Source organism: Anneissia japonica, unplaced genomic scaffold (genome assembly GCF_011630105.1).
Source record: "Anneissia japonica isolate Jap-2015-1 unplaced genomic scaffold, ASM1163010v1 scaffold1881_len754168_cov175, whole genome shotgun sequence".
Lineage (NCBI taxonomy): Eukaryota > Metazoa > Echinodermata > Crinoidea > Comatulida > Comatulidae > Anneissia > Anneissia japonica.
In genome coordinates this window covers 418434-439005 of record NW_022757845.1, presented here as the reverse complement: position 1 = coordinate 439005, position 20572 = coordinate 418434, and the positions used below count along the sequence as shown (strand labels likewise).

At 35.8% G+C, this 20572-nt stretch overlaps 1 protein-coding gene across 1 annotated transcript in view; it reads right to left on the bottom strand.

Moving 5' to 3' along the window:
* Positions 1-98: 98 nt before the first annotated feature.
* LOC117124905 (protein mesh-like) overlaps positions 99-20572 on the bottom strand; it is a 46348-nt gene continuing 25874 nt past the window's right edge. Inside the window, exons 2-16 of the mRNA XM_033271244.1 lie at positions 17573-17814; positions 17244-17436; positions 16610-16705; positions 16056-16183; positions 15265-15567; positions 12221-12361; positions 11147-11306; positions 4825-5109; positions 3417-3720; positions 3187-3304; positions 2756-3006; positions 2064-2332; positions 1606-1746; positions 1067-1237; positions 99-445 (exon numbers count right to left, since the gene is read on the bottom strand). Of these exons, the coding sequence (XP_033127135.1) occupies positions 99-445; positions 1067-1237; positions 1606-1746; positions 2064-2332; positions 2756-3006; positions 3187-3304; positions 3417-3720; positions 4825-5109; positions 11147-11306; positions 12221-12361; positions 15265-15567; positions 16056-16183; positions 16610-16705; positions 17244-17436; positions 17573-17814 (3149 nt within the window). The remainder of the gene's footprint in view (positions 446-1066; positions 1238-1605; positions 1747-2063; positions 2333-2755; positions 3007-3186; positions 3305-3416; positions 3721-4824; positions 5110-11146; positions 11307-12220; positions 12362-15264; positions 15568-16055; positions 16184-16609; positions 16706-17243; positions 17437-17572; positions 17815-20572) is intronic.

Genomic DNA, 20572 nt, shown 5'->3' with positions numbered 1-20572 from the left:
GCGCTTAGAATATATATATATATATATATATATATATATATATATATATATATATATTTTATATTTGTTATATAGTTTTTAGTATAGTGTATGAAGTTTTATGTGAAACTAGCAGTAAAATTACGGCATACGTTGCTGAATGTAATTGCAATGTTACAAACAAAGTAGAATATTTTACATTTCTCGCCGAAATTGTAGTGAATATCACGAATGCTTGAGTTTGACGTAAGATAGTCACCATTTGGTGTCTGAAGATCATCGGTGACGTCATCATTCCAATTACCAAGGAGCCCACTTGTATTTCCTCTCATTATTTCTGGACCAACAGCCACGATGGACATGATGTCATTGGCAGCTTCAACAGTGAAAACTAGTCCGAAGTCAAACGCGACTGTAACCGACACGCTCGTCACATTAGTTTTCTTACTATAGAATATAGTAATACCTGTGGACAGGGAATAACCAGTTTGTACCAGATTTAGCTTTTTTTTAAGTCGTAATATATGGCATAAAAGCAAATTCTGTTAGTTTCATTCCTTCAATCTTTTAACACAAATGTAACCCTCTAAATTAGTCAAATACAAATAGAAAGTTTAGAAAATTTATTGCAATTTCGAAAAATAAATAGAAATTGAAGTTGAACAATATGTAAGAATGTATTCAATTTAGCAACATTTAAAAATGCACACAGAGTAAAAGAGAAAAAAGAAAACAAAAACAATATTCAAAAGGAAATCAAGAAAAAATATAAAATTAAATTTAAAAAGGGGGGAGGGGAAACATCAAAGCACTGAAGGATTCAAAAACAAGAAATAACAAGGACAAAGACAAAATAAATGAAAAGCAACCACGCAGAGAAACGAAGAAACATCAAAAAGGTCGACAGAAGAGATTTCAAAAAATTGGATATTATGTACAATTTCATTAAAAAATATCACAAAGACCAAACCTGAGACCACCATAAATTTTCAGGTACCAAAGGTGGTCAGGAATTGGAAGGCAAACTGTATACATTCTTTAGAAATCAACTGATATAATAGAATTTTAATAGTCATATAGGTATTACCTGCGTCATACCAAATCGGTGTTAAATCAAATCTAATTTGGGACCACTGGCTGTCACTGTCGGTCACATGTACCGCTAGACCACGTATTTCATTCAAGCTCACATGTACGTTGGTCCCGTTGTTGTACTGAGCTGCGATCGCAGTAAACCGAGTAGCATTCGTCACATCACCTATATAGAAGTACCCAACGCAAAAATATGTGCAATTTGTTAAGGCAAACAGCTTTATGAATAATTACAAAATAGACATTCAAAAAATAACAGCACAGGCTGAATTACATTTTGAATTTACAAAGATAAAAGACAAACAACAAAATTAAAATAGTTAAAACCATTTGTATAAAATCACATATAATTACATTTTGAATTTGCAAAGGCAACGACGATGACGACGACGACAGTGATACACTATCTCTGTCCGTGTTACCACAATTTCTTTGAAACAAATTGTATGCCATCATCATTACCATATTCAAGCATGTCATATTTTTATTAAACACACTTTGTGCTTGCTCAGCAAACATTAAACTGCTGCTTACCTGCAACCTGTAGGGGTTCTGTTCGTCCTTGCATCATAAACATTCCATCTAGTGAATTCATTAGGACGTACTCGCCATGACCATTAAAGGTGTACGGAAGTCCATCAAGAGTTTGTATGTGGGGATCACCATTCATTCTAGCTGTTGAGAAAAAGTAAAACAATTACTGCGAATGGTATATAATGTAATGTTAGATTGTGTATAACGCTTTATACCGAAGTTTCAAAATACTCAAAGAGTGTGGACTAGCTACGCGGGCTGGTGCCAGCTACTCCTGTCTGTCCACAAAAATGGGCTGAAAGAACCAGCTACGCTGGGCAAACTCTCTTCTCATCTCGAAGATGCACTTGGTTTTTCATAGGTACACTTAGCCTGTCCTTATCTGAGAAGACTTGTTCCACCACCAGAACTATATCCAATGTGCCGTTTTTAACAACCTAAAAAATTACTCCACTCACCTGGCCTAGGAGGCTGGTATCCAGAGCAGTCATGCGACGGTCGAACTGGAATAAAATCAGCTAAACAAGACGTACGGTCCCTGCAGCATCGTCGGTACGGTAATATGTCGTGCAAAAAATGGGACAAGTAAGGAACATTACCGTTTTCGTTAAATGGTTTCTGGCCAAGGTGATGGTACCGGTGCGCATATCCAGCGTGTAAGTTATCTTGAAGGTTGGTGAGGTCTCCATTGGTGTCGTAACAGCATTCTAGGCCATGACCTTCAGAACTGAAAAGGTCGCAGTTAAAAGACGTGTATTTAGGACATTGTCTGGGTTACAAAAAATATATATTTAAAAACATATATTAAGACAGGTACTCCTACAAAACATCGTATAACTGTTTCATCTGCTACAGTAATTGTATCATATTTGACAACTTCTGTAAGAATTACCTAACGATCCTGGTCAGCACTGTAAGTTGATATTTCTAGTAAGTCACATTTTAAAATCAGTTTAAATCATTCAAGGAGAATCTACATTATTATTGTTATCCTAATTCAGAGAAAGTGTAGAAGTAGGCCTATTTTAATATGGGCAAAGAAATTACATCACTCGGTTTGTACAATTTATTTTAAGTGGCATTCTTGATAATTTATAATTCATCATAATCATTTATTCATGTTTCATAAGAACAAGAGATTAATGTTTACCTTGGCGTACTGCTGCGAACGCAGTGGACGATGTTGTCGTCATCTGCGCATGATTCGTAGACCGTGTTTGAACATCGCGGACTCGGTGAGAAACGCCCCCTATCCACCAACGCACTCTGTAAGTTGCATGGACATCGAAGTTCACCATCTGATGAAGCAAGTTGTATTGGATTCTGCGACTCAAGATTGCCCCAGGAGGAGCACCATTTCGGCACATTCAAATCATTAAAAATACGCAAGTCAAATGCTGTCTCTTATACACATCNNNNATATATATATATATGCCTATTATATTATATTATATATAGTAAAACTTAATTAACTTACTAACTAGTGCAAACAGTGCACCTTTTCACTAGCCCTTTCCCTTAGCTTTTGTTGCTAAGGTCCCACAAACCGACTGTAAAAGCATACGCACAAAGTCACGTCACGTGGGTTTGTGGGACAACACGTGTTTGTAGGACATGTGCGTATTTGTGGCCTTGCTCTGATTGGTCAGTTGTAAAGTTTGACCTCTGAGAATGGTCCATTACGAGCGTAGGTAGCAAACTATTTGGCCGGAGACCAGAGATTTTAAATCATTTTTTAATATACCTAGTCTGATAATTATACATAAAAGCACATAGACTCCTATTATTTAATTTGCGTATTATAATTATACCTGTTCTGTTCCCCTTCTTCATCTCCTTGTGATATCCGTATAATTCCTACATGTTTGGTTGTTGAGAGCTTTAGAATGATTTTAAACTGCAGGTCCCCACTAGATTGAAGGACAATATCATTCGCCACATTAATTCTATCATTTTCTAGCTCTGTAGAATCGGATCCATCAAAGTATACATAAACATCTATATCGTAGTACGATCCGGCCAAAGCATCATTCGGCCACACAACCTTAGGATATGTGCCGTCCGTATACAGTTGAACCTTTGGTGCTACATCATCATTGACGTCCTCAACACTTACTGTGGAGGAAGTATAACTTTTTATTAAACTGTTAGAAAAAGTGGTAATCAACAGGTAGATACAGTGTATCATGGTTTTCGTGAAACATGGAGGTATAAAACCGTGAATTCACACACAAATCGCTATCCACTGCGCGTGCCATCGACTCTTATAATGGCTTTCTATTAACAATATTATAGAGTTATTATAAGTATTACCGGTAGTATAGCCCTATATTCTTTACACATGAATGCAAATGTGTTTACTGTGATAGTGTCGAAGTAACTGTGCAACAAGAACTCGATTATAGCTATGCATAATTGAAAGGCAGTTGGTATTTCTGTCTCTATTTGGGTAAATAATTAATTGTGATTTAGCACCTTTATTGTTTTGATGAAGCATTTTGGGTTATTCCTTGCTTTCAGAGTTTTCAATTGTAATTTGCTTTACCTTGTCTTGTATTGTATTCTTTGTGTATTTTTACTCTAGTTGCTAAATAAATTCAAACAAAATGAGATCGAGTGAATTATACATTAAATTCGGACACTCGCTGCGCCCGAATGTCATTGTTTGAGGCGATTCTATGGAGAACGCAACGCCATGGCGCGTGTTCAATGGATCTTATTTAATGACGATCTTCTGTTCAGACGGCCACCGATAATCTTTCTATGTCTGCAAAAGTACAAATGAAACATCCAAAGCTTTCCATTCTTTGATAGGCTATGATTTACTGTAGAATTAAATACGGTACATGTTTGGTGATCCTTACTTAAAATGCTAGTTCTAAATTTGGTGATGAGAAGGCTAAGTTTTTATGTGTTTCATTCTTAAAATTTCCAATAATGCTGAATTAACTGGTATCGTTCCGATACCTAAGTTTATATTTAACGTATATAATATACAATATTGGGGCAATATTGCGATACAGCTTAACTCACCCCACATGGAGAAATTCAAAACTAAGGGTCTAAATTTAACAAAGGTCAAATTGATATAAAACCTATAAAGGTCTTAATTTAAGGAAGATGAAAATTGACATAAAAAGTCATGTAGTCATTCTGGCATAAACGAGTATATTTTCTGGTTGGTTCACGATGTACAACTATAAAAACTAGTTACTTTACCAGAGGTGTATATTCCCCGAAAGCCAAATGTTGCACCGCCATCAATTGAAAGAAACACATAGACTCTGCCAATACGGAGTAGGATAGGCACAACGCAAGACACTGTGCGCCTATCCAAAAATTGACATGGTGTCGTCGGTCCCTTGTCTTTGTCAATGAATCTGCACATGACATTGTCGGTGTTCTGGAAACATGGTCCTTGAATGCTGGTTTTATTTCCACCCAACATTGATCCAAAAGCCGGATAAAGTAATAGCGAACCGGTTGTAGGTCTATGTCCTTGGCCTATAAGAAGGAAAACGTTACAATGTTGGTACGGTGGTAATTGGGATTCTCAAGTCAGAGGTTCCAGTCATTAGGGAGCTTTCGATTGCACGACGACGGCAGGACGTAGAACGTAATGACGTCACGCGAGAACGTTAAGGTCACCTCGTCGAGTAGATTTTAGAACGCAATTTGGCCAAATCTACAGTACGTATGCAAAGAACGTAGGACGCCAGGGGCGGATTGCTATAAGCGGTCTTTAGACGGTCTTAACGTTTAGCAGGCTATAATCGTGATGTCACTACTGGTATGAGTATAGACCATTGCTACCGCGGTCTAACCAGCTAGTCGTCTTAAATTCTAAAACCTACTCGGAGGATGCTTAAAACGAACGGTCTTAAATCATTTTCATCAAGCCGTTGCTGATTAATTCAAAGACCTAGGCCTAGATCGTCAAAGTCAGAGAATCGAACGACGAATATTCCGCACGCTTCTCAGCGTCTGTGAAAATAGGTCTACGTTTATTTTTTACACGTTCATTTCGATACATTTGTGTGCGTCGAGCACGCATGACGTCGCCCCCAATCTTACGTTACCAGGGAGTGCTTGTTTGCATTTCAATACTCAAAGCGGTCTTAGGGAAGACTGTTTTATAGTAATTGTCTTTGAAGAATAACTTGAGTAAGATCGTTTAAGCTACTCACACAATATCAAGACCTACACTGCGATCGGTACATGATCGACACCGTCGTGGCCAGGTCGTGATAGTGTGATACAACTTCCTCGTGACAAGGCAGAGGTCGTGCATGGTCGCGGAGATTTTAACATGTTGAAAAATTTATTGTGGTCGGTACTGGTCATCAGTCTAATCGTAGTCGCTCTCACACGCGTCGTAATCATTTGGCTGAAGTGGCCATTATTACTTTCCACCAATAAATGATAAGAGGGCCGCCTACTTCCAGTCGGATACGACCGCAGTGCTAGGTCGCGATAATGTGAGAGTGATAAAGCCGGCTTTATTCGAGAAGTTAAGACTACCAGTTAAGACCGTTTTGTAGCAATCTGCCACAGGTAGGACGTCACGCATGAGTGATTCCGTTCTAGCGTCGCGTCGTCGCACAATCGAAAGCTCCTTATTGGTGAATTTCACATGAACCCAGGGGCTGCAATATAGGTTCAAACGCCAAGGCCCTTACTAGATGCCGTATTCTCCTCTTTCTGTTTGTTTTCTAAGTTGTTAGATAAAGTGAAACTTTACGCCTCTATATTTGAACAATTAATATTATTAATAATTTTGAGCATGCAAATTTTTAGCACGCGTCAATTTTCTTCAAAATTTCTCATTGATCATTCAGTATTAAATAAATTCATTTCAATCGTAATGACTGCACATGCACTGTTCTACCAATGTACACAAACAATTAATTCATAAAGCAGTAAATACAATTAGGCCAATGGCAAGATTAACACTTGATTCATCAATAATTATCCGCATTGTTGGTTTTTCCCAGCAGCATTGAGAAAAGGCATTGTTTTTGTTCTGATTTTTTTTCTTGCATATATTTTTCCTATATTTTGCCCTGTTTTTTCTGGCCGTCACCCTGGTCGCTTCCAATACTTAAAATTAAAGTGATTTAAGGTCAAACAGTCTACACCGGATATTTCAAAAACCGATCAGTAGATGTTAATGAAACTTACGGGAAAGTTTAATCAATTTACAAGGAAGAAATGTTTATGTGTTAGTGACGATCCAGAGAAGTGTGTATATTTGAGGATCTTTTCAATTTTTAGGGACCCAGACCTAAATATCTCTTTAAAAAAAATAACCAATGGGCCTAAATGAAACATTCTATAATATTTTGTAAAGGTCTTGTAAAAAAATGATTACATTTTTGTGACGATCTGCAGTATGTTGTGGATCTGAGGACCATTTAAAGGAGAACGTCCCAGACCAAATATTTCGAAAAAGGATCAACTGATCTGATGAAAAATTCGGCAAAAGTTTAACCAAGTTACAAGGAAGAAATTATTATGTGCTGGCGACAAATCAGTCAAGGGTGTAAATTGGAGGGTCATTTCAATTTTTGAGATCCCAGACGTAAACATCTATAAAAGTTTTCAATGGGTGTAAATAAACCTTCTATAATAGTTTGTAAAGGTCCAGTAAAGAAATAAATGAATTTTTGTGATGATCCCGCTTAGGGTGTGAATATGAGGACCATTTAAACGAAAACGTCCCAGACCAGATATTTAAAAAAAACGGGTCAACTGATCTGAATAAAACTTTCGGGAAAGTTTAACCCAAGTTACAAGGAATATATTATTATGTGTAGGGGACGATCCAGGTTGGGGTGTAAATTTGGGGGTCATTTAAATTGCTTACGTTCCAGTTATTAAAAAATGACACTTTGCAGAATAGTTTTAATGAAGAAATGGTATAATTTTGGTGACGATCCGCAGTAGGATGTCTTTTAATAGCTTTTAAGTTCTTCATAATTCAACGTTTTCCCTCTCTTAAAAACGGTCAGGTAAATTTTCTCATTCTTATTACAGTAAATAGGCATAGGCTTATTATGTGTGTATACATATGGAAAAAGAAATTAAATAGTTGCATACGTGGATATATTTTTTTCAATGAATCGATGAGCCCATAGGCATGAAAAACGCTCTTTACTTTTGAAAATAAAATATAATAATAACAGGCCTAATAATAATAATAATAATAATAATAATAATAATAATTATTATTATTATTATTATTATTATTATTATAACAATAATAATAATAATAATAATAATAATAATAATAATAATAATAATAATAATAATAATAATAATAATAATAATAATAATGATAAGTTTTGCATGATGATTTGTTCAGGTCCTGAAAAGGTGGGTCTAGATTTTTTTTTGCTTGGCAGCTCAAGGGGGGTCAGGACCCCCTGACCTCAGACTCGCAAATGCACTTAAAGATTTTTTGTTGACTGTTGATTAAATTATTTAAACACAATTTACGTTTTCTAAAGCGCTTAAACCAGTTACAGCATGGAGGTATTATTGAGAAGGAGATCACTCGGCAACAGATCCCTTTGACGCGACAAACCTATGTGTTCCCATAGAGATATAATAAGAATACTAGAGCGCTAACAGCAATGTATCCGATGTTCGTAATACGCAGAGCTGTGTGTGTGTACCATCCAAGATGGCTGCCATAGATTCAGCCAATCAAATTTCCCCTGAGCACTATCATTTTCAATTGCGCCCTCAATTTACACAGAAAGTTCAGTACAGCTAGTTACCCGTATTTTGAAACTCGAGCGTTGCGGTGTATGGCTGTAATGTACACGATTTTAATTCCTTTTAATATTTGAATAAGATGCTCTACTTGGCCTCTTTTTGGCTACGACAGTTTAATAATTTGTCATTATCAATACTAATTATCATTAATGAAATAATATTCAGTCAGAGGGCTTATTTATGGTAATAGTATGTATACTAAGCCTGAAGGTGGCGCTTTCCTACGGCAGCCATCTTGGATGGTACACATACACAACTCTGCATTGCTCCGCCATCTTGTCAGCACTCTAGTTGTTTAATAGCTCTATGTGTGTTCCCCACTTTTGGATCGCGCGCGGGCGTATTACCCTATAATTCACATTTTTTTCGTTAGCAACAACTTGGCAACGACATGCATTTATACGCTTCCAGCAGAGCAGTTGTGCAATAAAACGTTTGATTTTAACCCATTAAATATCTTTATAATGAACAATGTTCCCCTGATCAGATTTTTTCGGGCTTTTGGTATGTTATTATTTGTATATTTCAGAAACGGATTCCGTAAAATATTTATGTTAAAATTACTTCTGTGCTCATTATAATTTTGTCTAAAGATTGACTGGTTCGACTATAAAGCTAAGTCAGCGTAAAACTGAAAAATACTCAGATTTTGGATTCATTTTTCGAATAGTTAACCCTCGTTAACCCTAAAATGACTTAGTTTATTATAATCCTTAATCATTTATTAATTAATATCTGTTAAAATTAGAATTGGCGAATTTTGGCCAATTTAAGAAAATTGAAGTTGAAATATACTATACTTTTATAGGTCATGTAAATGTTCCATTAAATTCGAAACTTTTCGTGGAGGAAAATATTAATATGTTTGATATTTTATGAGAGATAAATGTATCAGCTTCAAAATAGAAAAGATTGCGCAGCCATAGTGATTGACAGTATATAGTGCGCATTGAGAAAGAAGGTGCTCTCCATTTCGTCATGTTCAATTTTTTGGTCAACTATGCCTGCTGAAAATTTGATGGCAGGGAACACATGGGACTCCAAAGGCATCGCGCAAACGTTCTTTACGCGCTGCGGCAACTTTGATCTTGGTAGCGTGCGCGTGGCTTTGCCGAGTGATCTCCTTCTCAATAATACCTCCATGGTTACAGCTAGGTTAACCTCAAAACAACCATGATATGCATGAACAATTTTTGCTTTCAGTTATTAAATTGCTATGAACTGAAAATTCACTTTCCTATCCAAGGTCGGCTCATATGGAGCGCAATGAATCACGATGTACCTCGCTATTACCATTGCAGCCATAGTTCAAGTTTTACTAATAACGTCGTAGTGAACTTGGTTTTCGTTTTTTTTTTTTCCACTTCATATTTTCAACTTCATTAAAATTATATTGGTTTTCCGTGTTCTTTTTTTAACTTTATACCTTTTAACGACTTTTCTTTTTGTTGCAATTTCAACTTCATTTCTCATTAAAGTAATGGGGAAAAGCCCAATGTTCTGTTGTTCAAACAGATATAGTAAGTCTAGTTATCTTTATTATCATTAGGTTATTACGAGATCTATTGTTGTTTTTAATAATAATAAATTGGAGAATTTGTATAGCGCCTGTTAAAAAAATATTTTTTTTGTCACTGGCGCTTAAAGATAAAGGAGTTATTGATTAAAGAGATAGGTTTTAAGGAGGGTCTTGAATGCATTAATATCAGAAGTTGATCTAATATTAGATGGAAGAGAGTTCCATAATCTTGGAGCGGCAAAAGAGAAAGACCATTCGACAGTACGAACATGCATCACCCTGGGGACAGATAACCTGAGAGAATTTGACTGTCTTGTGGAACGTGAAGATAATTGTTGTGAGATTGATGAAGAAAGAAAGCCCAATGTTCTGTTGTTCAAACAGATATAGTAAGTCTAGTTATCTTTATTATCATTAGGTTATTACGAGATCTATTGTTGTTTTTTAAAATAATAAATTGGAGAATTTGTATAGCGCCTGTTAAAAAAATATTTTTTTGTCACTGGCGCATAAAGATAAAGGAGTTATTGATTAAAGAGATAGGTTTTAAGGAGGGTCTTGAATGCATTAATATCAGAAGGTGATCTAAGATTAGATGGAAGAGAGTTCCATAATCTTGGAGCGGCAAAAGAGAAAGACCGTTCGACAGTACGAACATGCATCACCCTGGGGACAGATAACCTGAGAGAATTTGACTGTCTTGTGGAACGTGAAGATAATTGTTGTGAGATTGATGAAGAAAGATAGTGTGGGGCGTAGCCATATATGCATTTATGAGTGAGAAGAATAATTTTGAAGTTTAGGTGTTTACATATCGGTAGCCAATGTAGGTCTTTCAAGATAGGTGAAATATGATCACGAAGTTTAGTGACAGACAACATAATAATAATAATATTATTATTTTTTTATCATTATTGTTTTCTTTATCATTATAATTATAACAATTGTCATTTTGTATATCACTATCGTTATTATTTATGTATGTTATAGGATTAATATAGCGCACATATCCAGAAAATAGACGAGGCACTTTTTCTCATGGCCATTGGATACAGAATCAATCATACACAACGTGGAACCTCCTCCGCTCCCTGGGGAGTATTTCTAGTTATGTGTGTAATCAGCACTACTAATTTTAATCCAAATCATTCACCACCTACCAAGCACTGATTTATTATCATTATCATCATTATTATATCATCATTAGCATTATGGTATAAAAAAACAAAATAGGGCTTTCACCTTGGTATGTTTGACAGTCTTCACCAGTCACACTTTCTCCACCAACATTAAATACGTATCGGCCTGGTGGATTACCGTACTCCTCTATATTCACAATGGCCGCTGTTCGTGAAGCTGGTATGTTGTGATGTCGCACGCCATCCCCGGCGTTGCATCCGGCCTATGTAATTGACAATGAGAATAACAAACATTTACATAATTTGTTTAAAGTACAACTGCATTCGTTCCTGTAAATTATAAGATGTAAATAAACTACCGGTATTCAACAGAAAGCTCGGCAATTTTACGCCGATATATAAAAATAGCAACAATGGAGGTATAGGAAATTATATTGGAAATTATATAGGAAATTAATTATCACCACCATCGATGTTTACAATATCTAATCTTCCCATTTTATAATTATCATCACCACCATCGATGTTTCCACACTCATCATCATCATCATCATCATCATCATCATCATCATCATTATATATATATAAATTTATTCGTAAATATCATATACGTCATAATTGGCGGGCGGTGGGTTCGTGAAACGAGGGTTACAAAGTATCGCCTAATGAAACAATCTTTGGTGTTTGTTTTAACGGTGAACATTCTTAACCTTAATGATGGCCTCTGTTAACTTGCTTAATTTATTGCGGTACCATCAATTTTTTTCTGTTCTTATGTATGGCATAAAATTATGATATATTTAAATTCCATTTATGTTACTTCCATGCATCTCTTTCTTTGTACGTTTCCCTATTTGATTATACCGGCCTATTTTCTTTTATTTTACACCAAAATCACATGTTTCGAGCTCAACAAATTTACATTCCAAAAGGTTTAGAAAAATGTATACATTTCCTTCATTTCATTTTTTTATATTAATGTGATAATATATTATGAATTGGTGAAAATGAGAAAAGAAAAAATTGATAAGGTTAAAACGGGAAAAAAAAAAAACCAAACAAAACATGCTGGAAAGATGTTGAGTCTGGAATAAACTTGGGGTTTCCCACACAAAAGAGAGAGGGAGAAAAAAAAATCAATTATCGGTTAATGCTTATGCTAGAATTAGTTTAACACCTGAGCTGGTATTCCACCAAGACCATTTGCATCACCCCCACTTCCCCTATGCGTTCCAGTTGTCCACTGTATGTCACCGTAGTTAAAAATAGTGAACGAGGAGATTCCATCTGTCACCAGCAACGCTTGGAATGTGTTATTCTATGAATGAAACAACAAATCCTGTTATATAATATTTATATTCAGCATAAGATAAAATATGTTGAGCACAGTTTTGAGCCCTGTATTCAATGGGCTGCAACTAGGGTCGCCAATCAGGAGTTGAGCCAGTGGGAGGAGCGGGGGTGGGGGTGGAGAACATGCATAATTCATGTATTTTCTACATACTGTATTAGTAGGCTCGGAAATCGATTAGATAAGCCTTTGAAACTCCTATATTTTCAAAATTTTCGGAGGCTGCATATCAGGACCACTTCGAAATAGTTTTAGCGACGTCCGACCACGCCCACTTTGCTCTAGTCGGGGACATCGGCTTCCCCCTCCCCGTCGGAAACCTCGGACAGATCGCATATTCGATCTTTGCAAAGTGTCTACCTGCCAATTCTAGACATATGCATGGACGTTTAACAATTAGAAATGAAAAAAATGGTTTTCTTTGAAATTTACTTCGGCAAATGTGCACCTGCAGATTAGTTTAATTTTTTTTTTTAAAGTTTGTCTTATGGCAGTAATAGAATTCTATACAGTGACGGATTTAGGGGGCGTAAGGGGCGCCCCCCTACATTTTGCCAAAAAAAAAAAAAGAAAATATTACACCCACAGTGTTTAAGTAAAGTCTTCTTTTCCTACCAAAAACCCACACAATACAATGCACAGAGGCTGCATTTGTCACTGTCAGTTTCAGGTACCCTGTATAATAAAATTCCTTTTGAAAGACATACACCTATTTTTTTTTTTATTTGTTACTGAAAACTACCATGCTAGATAGTCAAAATCGACTCAATACAACCTAATATTCCTCAAATGTGCTGGCCTTCAAGGACCCCTACCAGGGGCTCTGCCACTGGACCCCGCCGGGGGCCCTAGGCATCCCCCTGCTCCCACCCTCGCCTAAGGCTGCTCGCTTCGCTGGCAGATTACACCCCCCCCCCACGAGGCTGCTCGCTTCGCTCGCAGATATAAGAGACAGGATATTACGTCCCCCCCTTTTCTGGCTGGCTGGATCCGCCCCTGTCTATACTAGGCATGGAAGTTTAAAGATGAAGACCCCATTGTTAGAGACGGTTACAAATTCAGACAAAAACGCCTCCAACAGTGACCTTCTAAAATTGTAAGTTGAGATCAATGGACAAGCGGACAAGCAGAGATTATATTATCCATTTATAATATCTGTTTGTATGTATGTTAAAATAGCTGCTATATTACAATGAAAATATATTTTAATCGTCCTATCCAAGTGTGATCCGAAAGTTTCTACTTGTTTAAGATGACCAAGCATGGGAATTTACGTTAATCAGTCTAAAATGATATTCACAAAATCAGCAAACTGTTGACAATTACAAATGCATGTAAAAATTGGTCGTAAAATTCGATAACAATGTACCACAAAAATCTATTTTAAATATTTATTTGAATTGATACACCGATGGAAACGATTACGCTTCCCGGTTTGATCTATGAGTAATCAAACGAAGGTTGTGATTTTTTTTGCTGGGTCTCTGTATGTTATCGTTCTGATATGATCACTATTCAAACAGAAAGCAGCAGGTTGATAATGTCACTCCACCGTTGTTGGTACGGTAACTTTTTAGCAGATAACAATATGTGTGTAAAGATTCTTGAATATATAGATAAGAATGGTACATGTAATGCACAAAAAGTCAATTGTCGATGGAAAACGACATCAGCCTTCTGATTAGACCATATTATAGTCCCGATATTTTCTCTTCAGCGAATTGTTTTATTGACAGTAACTCGTCTAATTCTTACATAATCTTTTTAACATTTTAATCGAAATAAAAACGGATTCCAAAAGTGGGATACGTGAATAAAGTTAGGTGGGTGGATGGAGGGTGGGTCGCTGAGCTAGCATGACTGGATTTATATAAAATTCTCATGCATCTTTCCCTTTGAAAAATATATATTTTAAGAATAAACAACCGCCAGCCGGATTCGAACCTTCGACTCGTCGCTTAAAAAGCGAACGTTAATAATAATAATAATAATAATAATAATAATAATGATAATGATAATGATAATGATAATGATAATGATAATAATAATAATAATAATAATAATAATAATAATAATAATAATAATCGTAATAATCGTAATAATAATAATAATAATAATAATAATAATAATAATAACAATAATAATAAATGTCATCTCTATTTCCTCCAAATTCACATATACAAAAAAAGAGAGGAGGGGTCAGAACAAAGGAGGAACTAGTTTCTATACCCAAAGGTTTCGTCTGCCCACATGAGTGACTCAATCAAAACAAGAGCGACCGCTCACTGGTCCTCGCGTTAAACTGAGGTTGACACTATTAAAACATTCTTAAATCATAGAGGAAATATCCTCCGTCCTTAAATACCGTACACAGTGGCGTAAGTTATTATTGGATTTTCGGCAAAGGTTTCATAATGCCATTTAAAGTACTACCACCTAGAGTTTCTATGCTATCATTACCAGAAAAAATGAATAAATAAAATAAAATGTCTTAAAAAAAAAAAAAAAATTGAATATTAATTTAGGGGTTTTAAAGGGTCTGGAACGTTAGCACTTATGTTGACTTCCCGGAAAGCTTCAATAGATCAGTTTTTGAGATATCTAGTGTGGGGTGTTTTTCTTTAAATGATCTCTACATCCACACCTCACTCCGTCACCAAAATAAAAAGCAATCTTTCATTCAATGTCAAAAATCACCTGTGAATATTTGACGCATGATGTAGATCTAAAACTGTAGGCAGGAGGCTGCTAACAAACAGACAAACACATAAACAAGTCAGATGAAAGTATAACCAACTTTTTAATAATTAGGATAAGACTTAGTAATGTCAATATTGTCCTATGAAAGTACTAGGCCTAACTATACTCACAATCATTGGTGGTTGGCCAGAGTATCCGAAAAACGCCACTTGATCCCATGTTGCAACAAACAACCAAATCAGTTCGAAATTTGGTTGAGTTATTTCGTGATTTCGAACAATTTCGTCAACATATTCGGCTAATTTTACATCAACTTGTCTGGTCATTTCTCTATAGTAAACAGTTCCTCCATTGTTGGTATCGACATCTGCCCAAAACGGGGCAATCATTGGCCAATTTTGACTTAAAGGGAAGGCGTCAGGCGTGAACTGACTCACGACCACATCGAAAGATATTGCACCATTAGTGTTCACCTAAAATGTAGGATAAAACACCTACTGTTATGCAACTGTGATAGATGCAGAGGGAAATATGCCTGAGTTTTATTTATTCTTATTTTATTTATTTATCTTTATATTATTTTATTTATTTATTTTTTCTTCTAGTTTTGATTTAGTCATTTATTTCTATTCTACATTATTGTACATTTCAATTATAATATAGTTGAAATATACTGTGCATTTTGCACAACAAAACTAGAAATTGCCAAATAGTTTCAGTGAAAGATTTCTAAGAATGAGAATCCAAAAATCTTAACATTAACTACAACAACAAATAATAATGATAGTGATGATGATGTTGAAGTTGATGATGATAATAATGATGATGATGATGATGATGATGATGATGATGATGATGATGATGATGATGAGGATGATGATGATGAAGATGATGATGGTTATGATGAAAATAATGGTGATGATGATGATGATGATTATGATATTGATGATAATAGACTCACAAAAAGAGACTCGTGAAGTGCATCATAGTAAGGGAAAAAAATTGCCAGGTCAACGACACCAGAAGAACCATCATCAATAAATGGTACAATTGCATCGCTAAAGTTAAGACCATATGGAAAGAATAAACCTATGTAAAATAAGATAAATTTTATTATTGAATTCACCTTAACAATCCATTTCGTAATCTGAACTGCGCATGCCGTATCCTAGGTCAGTCAGCATACACCTATAATAATGCTGTGTGTATGTTTTTTTTATTTTTTATATAGATTGACCTTGATATGGCCATGTGCAGTCCAGATTATGAAAGGCTTATTAACTATACAACCTGCAGAATAATACATTACATGAAAATAATATAATTTTTAAGGTGAGGTGATTATCGTCGTCTTTGTTGTCATCGATTATTATTATTTAGCATTCTTATGAAATAATTCTTGTTATATTCTATGATATAACATAACAGGCTGAACTCCAGGCACACCTAAATTGTAATGTCGACGCGTGAGATGGTAACGTTGCGTTAACTACACAATAATTTCCGGACACTTACGGTTCAAGCAGGCATCATAACTTGATAAAATGCCCTGAATAGGAGAAGGGACCGGACAAATGCATCGACAATCCTCAAAACTTCGGTTATCGTCAACTGTGGAAATAAAATAGGTAAAAGAGAATAAATTTTACTCTGAAGAATTCATCGAGATTTCTAATAAAGAATTAGGACTCAGCTGCTGCTTTTTCTTGCATGACAACCATCCTGATCATCATCATCATCTAAATCATTATTAGTATCATTCTTATTATATAATGCTTAAAACACTGGATAACAGTGTCAGTTTTTTAGACTTACTCTTTTATTTTACCATAATCACCATCATTATCATCATCATCAACTCATCATCATCGTTATGGTTATAAATTATGATTATCATCAATACAGGCCTCACACCCGTCGTTCGATGCAACAAGGTCGTCGGACCAAAATAAAAATTTGCCTATCCAAATAAAGTAATTTTGACTGCAATTCCCTAATAGTGCGATCTAAAAGAACAATTTGGCCCGAAAGTCATAAAAATCACCAAGGATTTTTATTCCGGGTCAATGACCGACTCTCTACTCGATCCCTTGGTTCGGACCTCCTGTCGGCAAAACTTCTGGAGGCGCCACTTCAATTAATTACCCACCTTCTAACTGACTACGTATATCGAAGCAAATTCTTTGCCACTGTGTGTTCTCTTCAATAAGAAACGCCTTTGCTGTCGATGATAACAACCTCGAAAACTCGGCATCTATCAAACCCTTTTTAACGTTGAATTCATACGTTAAAAAAGAGGGTACCTCTCCATCTAGGCTTCGAATTACTTGCTTTAAATTTTCCTGTCCAATTTGATAATAGTAAGTTATGATCATAATAATATCAATTAGCCTCAATGTGTAATGACTGTCTCTTATACACATCTAGATGTGTATAAGAGACAGATATATATACTGTCAACAAAATTTAGACTTTCACCTTCAGTAACTCCGTTGCTTGCACCTCAGTAATATTAGTGTGCCCATCGCTTACTGATCTGAAATCAAGTACTCCGCGAAAGACCTCATTGAATACCACTTCACCGTCCGCATCCAGTTGAAATCTGTAGCCTACTATCTGACCCAGTGATGGATCAGTTGTAGCACTAGGAATGAATGTTTCATGCGACTTTACGTACTCCAAAACCGCGTCCAATTCTTCATCAGCAAGACCTCCATTGCCTAATGAAAATGTTTAAAAGCAAAGTGCTTACTGTAACCTAACGCATTCAGGAAAATGACACATGATTGTAAAGTACATAATGGTTTTTGTTTGTCATTCGCCCTCTAAAAACTCATACACGTGCATAATGGACTGTTTACTAATCACAATCGCAATCACAAATCAATTCATTCAATCCTACAAAATAATATATTATAAATGTTAAAAAAAAGTATAAAAGGTAATTTAAAATGTAGGATCTGGGAGGCTCTCATTAAGACCAGAGACTTGCGAGTGTTCCTGGCTCTGTTTTGATTAGTCAGTTGTTTCAATGACACTTCGGAAATGTCCATTGTCCTAAAGCTTGGTTCACATTAAAACATCACTTTTAAAATTGGAAAACTCGATTAATAATTTGGATTGAAATTGTTGGGCTCTCAACAGCTCATGGTGTCCTCAAGACACTTGTCTGTTCATTTTACGATCTGTTTTTGTTGTGCCGAATATACTAATAAATAAATAGGCCTACTTAAATAAACACAATTAACAGCATATCTCTTAAATAATAAATTTACACTTGGCGCCTCATACTCTCCAGCCTAGCCACCAGTCCGTTTTCAATTAGAACCAGTTGACGCCAAAACAGTATGACAATATTATTGCTTGTATTATTGATGTTATGTTTAATATTTACTATTACCTTTATTATTATAATTTTTTCTGATGTGCATATTTCTTTGTTTTCCAATTATTTCAATGCTTTTTCTTTATTATGATCTTCTAATTAAATTAGGTTAGGTTAATGTAATTTGCGTTAATGTTCTGCAAATTATTTCATTCCTTTTAAACTTGTTTTGTATAGGCCTATTTTAATAAATTTTGGTCCCGATTTTTTCACAAACAAATGTGGTTTCTTGGGGGTTCCCTTTTGTGATTTGTCTATATTTTAATGTATTTTATATGCATTTTTTTGACAAACAAACATTTTTGTATCTGTCTGTTTTGAATTGGGACGTAACGCCTACGCCAACACCATCAGTCCTGGCGTGCCATCAATGATTGTGACTTTCAAAAGGGTACGGTAAAAAAACTACTGCATACATGCATGTTGACAAAACCATTAATGTTCAGTTGGTTGACACTTTTGAAATTGAAAACTTAAGTATTCAAAAGGCCAAGGTAGCGTCATAGACGATGGCTTTCACTATCCGGCGATCCGGTTATGAATTGTTGATGTAATCGATTTTAACAGCTTACAGTAGTTGAGTGGTACCGATCTCCCAGAGGGGAACGTCAATTTTCTTGACGGTAACATGGCTGTACATTAATTTACACCATGGAGGGATAAGTTTAAACTTATATACAGTGGCGTAACGAGGTTCTGAGGATCCCTGGTTCGAGAGCACCGTCAGGGCCCTTGACGAATATAAAGTCTTTATATTAGAGGAAAAAGAAACAGTTTTGTGATATTTGTTGGTAATTTATATTGTTCAGGCTTTCATGCATGCATGACGATGTTTCACTGTAGATTTCCATCCAAAACGATGATATCGGCGTCTGAGTGACACCTTTGCCAAATAGATATAGGGGCCTGGGCATGTATAATTTCTTATTTTAAAGTTAAGTTATTAACAATTTTAAATTATGAAGTTCAATATTAAATATAAAGATAAATATTATTAATCAATATTTTTCTGGCCCTGGATATCGGGAGCCCAGTTCAATTAACCGCCTGAATATGTGGTAGCCACTTCAAGGCATAAGTGATTATTTTCAACATTTTTCAATTATAATGTGAAGTATTAGGCCTATATATATAACAAGATAAATACTATCAATCTAGATTTTTTATTTATACATTGCTTTAATAGATTTTTTATATGGGGAGGGGGGCGGGGCCAGTATAGATCGGGAGCCCGTGGAGCTTGGGGCCCAGATTCAATGGACCTGCTGAGCCTGTGGTAGTGACGCCATTGAATTTATACCTCCATGTTATGACGTCTGCTCGACGGGAGCCAATTCTTGGTTTGAATACTGTATAACGTTCATAGATAAAAGAAACATAACTCTCTGGTCCTAAGCATTATCCTACAAAGTGTTAATTCGAGCGTGATGTTTGTTAATGGCAAGGAGAATACCCAATGATTATTTACGGGCCAGTTCGGAGCTGAGTGTGTCACTTCTTTTGTAATCATAGCATTATAATGGTTTTATCATTTCATTTCTTTTGGCACGAGCGCCAATCAGTGAACTTGATCACTATCCTACTTGGCATATCCATTAAACAACAAGGGACAGATGAATGGACCAGTTACACTAAGATAACCCCTACTCTTCTCAAAGGGTGTACTGGGTTCTTTAAAATGCACACGAGCCAAATGCGTACACTGGGCCTACGGTTTGAAGTCCTTATCCGTTGGCGAGTGATGAGCCGTTTAAACCAGCGCCGATGATATTATTGCTGAAGGCTACGGTGCCCCTGACTTAACCGCTCGGCCAACCAACTCGCCATAAGCAATAAATGTAACCTAAAAACAAAAAAAAAACCAAAAAAAAACAACCCCAAAAAATCAAAACAGCCTAAAAAATTAACGAATGCGTTAGCCTCAAGTGGAAGCAAGGAATGTTCTATTTTCTCTATGGTTATACAACTTAAAATCGAAAGCTTTGTGGTGTTTAAAGTGCCAGTAGACCCGAAATTTCTTTGAACGTGCCTGACGTCACAGTTTTGATAATTAATATCGCATTGGTTTATAAGATATCTCCGCTGTATTAATG